Source organism: Chlorella variabilis (genome assembly GCF_000147415.1).
Source record: "Chlorella variabilis unplaced genomic scaffold CHLNCscaffold_127, whole genome shotgun sequence".
NCBI classification, from domain to species: domain Eukaryota; kingdom Viridiplantae; phylum Chlorophyta; class Trebouxiophyceae; order Chlorellales; family Chlorellaceae; genus Chlorella; species Chlorella variabilis.
Window position 1 is genome coordinate 5,817 of NW_005434981.1, and position 1,300 is coordinate 7,116.

A 1,300-nucleotide genomic window follows, 5' to 3' on the forward strand; every position below is an offset into this window, starting at 1 on the left:
GGCCCCCCCCCCCCCCCGGCCCAAAAAAACCCCCCCGCCCCCCCCCCCCCCCCGGGGCCCCCCCCCCCCCTCCCTCCCTCCTTTCCTCCCTCCCTTGTACCCCTGCCGCTGCAGGGACAGCTGGCAGCGCCTGGTGGCCCCCTTCACCTCCCGCCAGGTCTGGATGTACTGCGTCGGCAACCACGAGATCGAGCTGTCTGGCGGCAAGGAGGGCTTTGACGCCTACCTGACCAGGTGGGGGCCGATCGCTGTGGTGGTGGTGCTGGTGGTGGTGTTTCTGAGCTCTGGTGGTGCGGATGCTAGAGATGGCATGCCCTGCCACGTTGTAAGAGTGCAAGCTTGGCTGCAAGGTAGACCCGAGGCGGGTTGCTGAGTCGCCCACCGTACTCCCACGAGCATGCCCACCGCCGCTGCCCCGCTGCAGGTTCTTCTTCCCGTACCGTCCCTCCCTCAGCGGTACCAAGCTGTACTACAGCTATGACGTGGCGGGGGCGCACGTGGTCATGCTGGGATCCTATGTGGGTGAGTTGAGCTGGCTCCCGATCCGCGATGGCGGGTTGTGTGGAGACCATTTGAGCGCGGGGAGTGCTTGGTGGAGGGGTGGCTTGGATGGGCGCTCGCGTGTGGAGCACCAGCCGGCTGGGTGCGGCCAGGCTTGGCTGCCGTCTCCGGCCCTGCCTCTCGCTTGCACCTCCCCCTGTACTTCCCCATGTGCCTTCGCCCTGTACCGCACCCGTACCGCACCTGTACCGCAGCCTACGACCAGGCCTCCCCGCAGTACGCCTGGCTCCTGCGCGACCTGGCCGCCGTCGACCGCTCCCGCACGCCCTGGGTGGTGGCGGTGCAGCACGCGCCCTGGTACAACTCCAACTACGCGCACCAGGTGTGTGTGTGTGTGTGTGTGTGTGTGTGTGTGTGTGATGTGAAGCGCTTTCTGTGGGTGGGTGGTGGAGCAGCCGCCCCGCTAGGCAAGGCAAGCGGCTCCTGGTGCTGCCCCCCGAGCGGCGCTCGGCTGCTGTCCGCCTGCCGCCTGCTGCCCGCTGGCCATGGCTGCGTCCCCCTGGTGATGTTTTTGTACACAACTTTTGGCTGCTCGCTGGCTGGCGGCGCAGGGCGAGGGGGACGAGATGCGGGACAGCATGGAGGCGCTGCTGTACGAGCACGGCGTGGACTTCATCTTCTCGGGTGGGTGCCTCGGTGGTTTGGGGGGTGGGGTGGGGTGGGGTGGGGTGGGGTGGGGTGGGGTGGGGTGGGGTGGGGTGAATGGCCTTGGGTGTGTTTCGTGGTGTGGTGCGGGTGG

The 1,300-nt window shown here is 68.0% G+C and overlaps 1 protein-coding gene across 1 annotated transcript; it reads left to right on the top strand.

The window, feature by feature from the left end:
• Positions 1-422: 422 nt before the first annotated feature.
• On the top strand, positions 423-1,187 carry CHLNCDRAFT_15847 (hypothetical protein; the record flags this gene model as incomplete). Its single annotated transcript, XM_005852235.1, has 3 exons — positions 423-522; positions 756-883; positions 1,113-1,187. Coding segments are annotated over 3 exons (303 nt in total), but the record flags the coding sequence as incomplete, so codon positions are not given.
• Between the last annotated feature and the right edge of the window lie 113 nt (positions 1,188-1,300).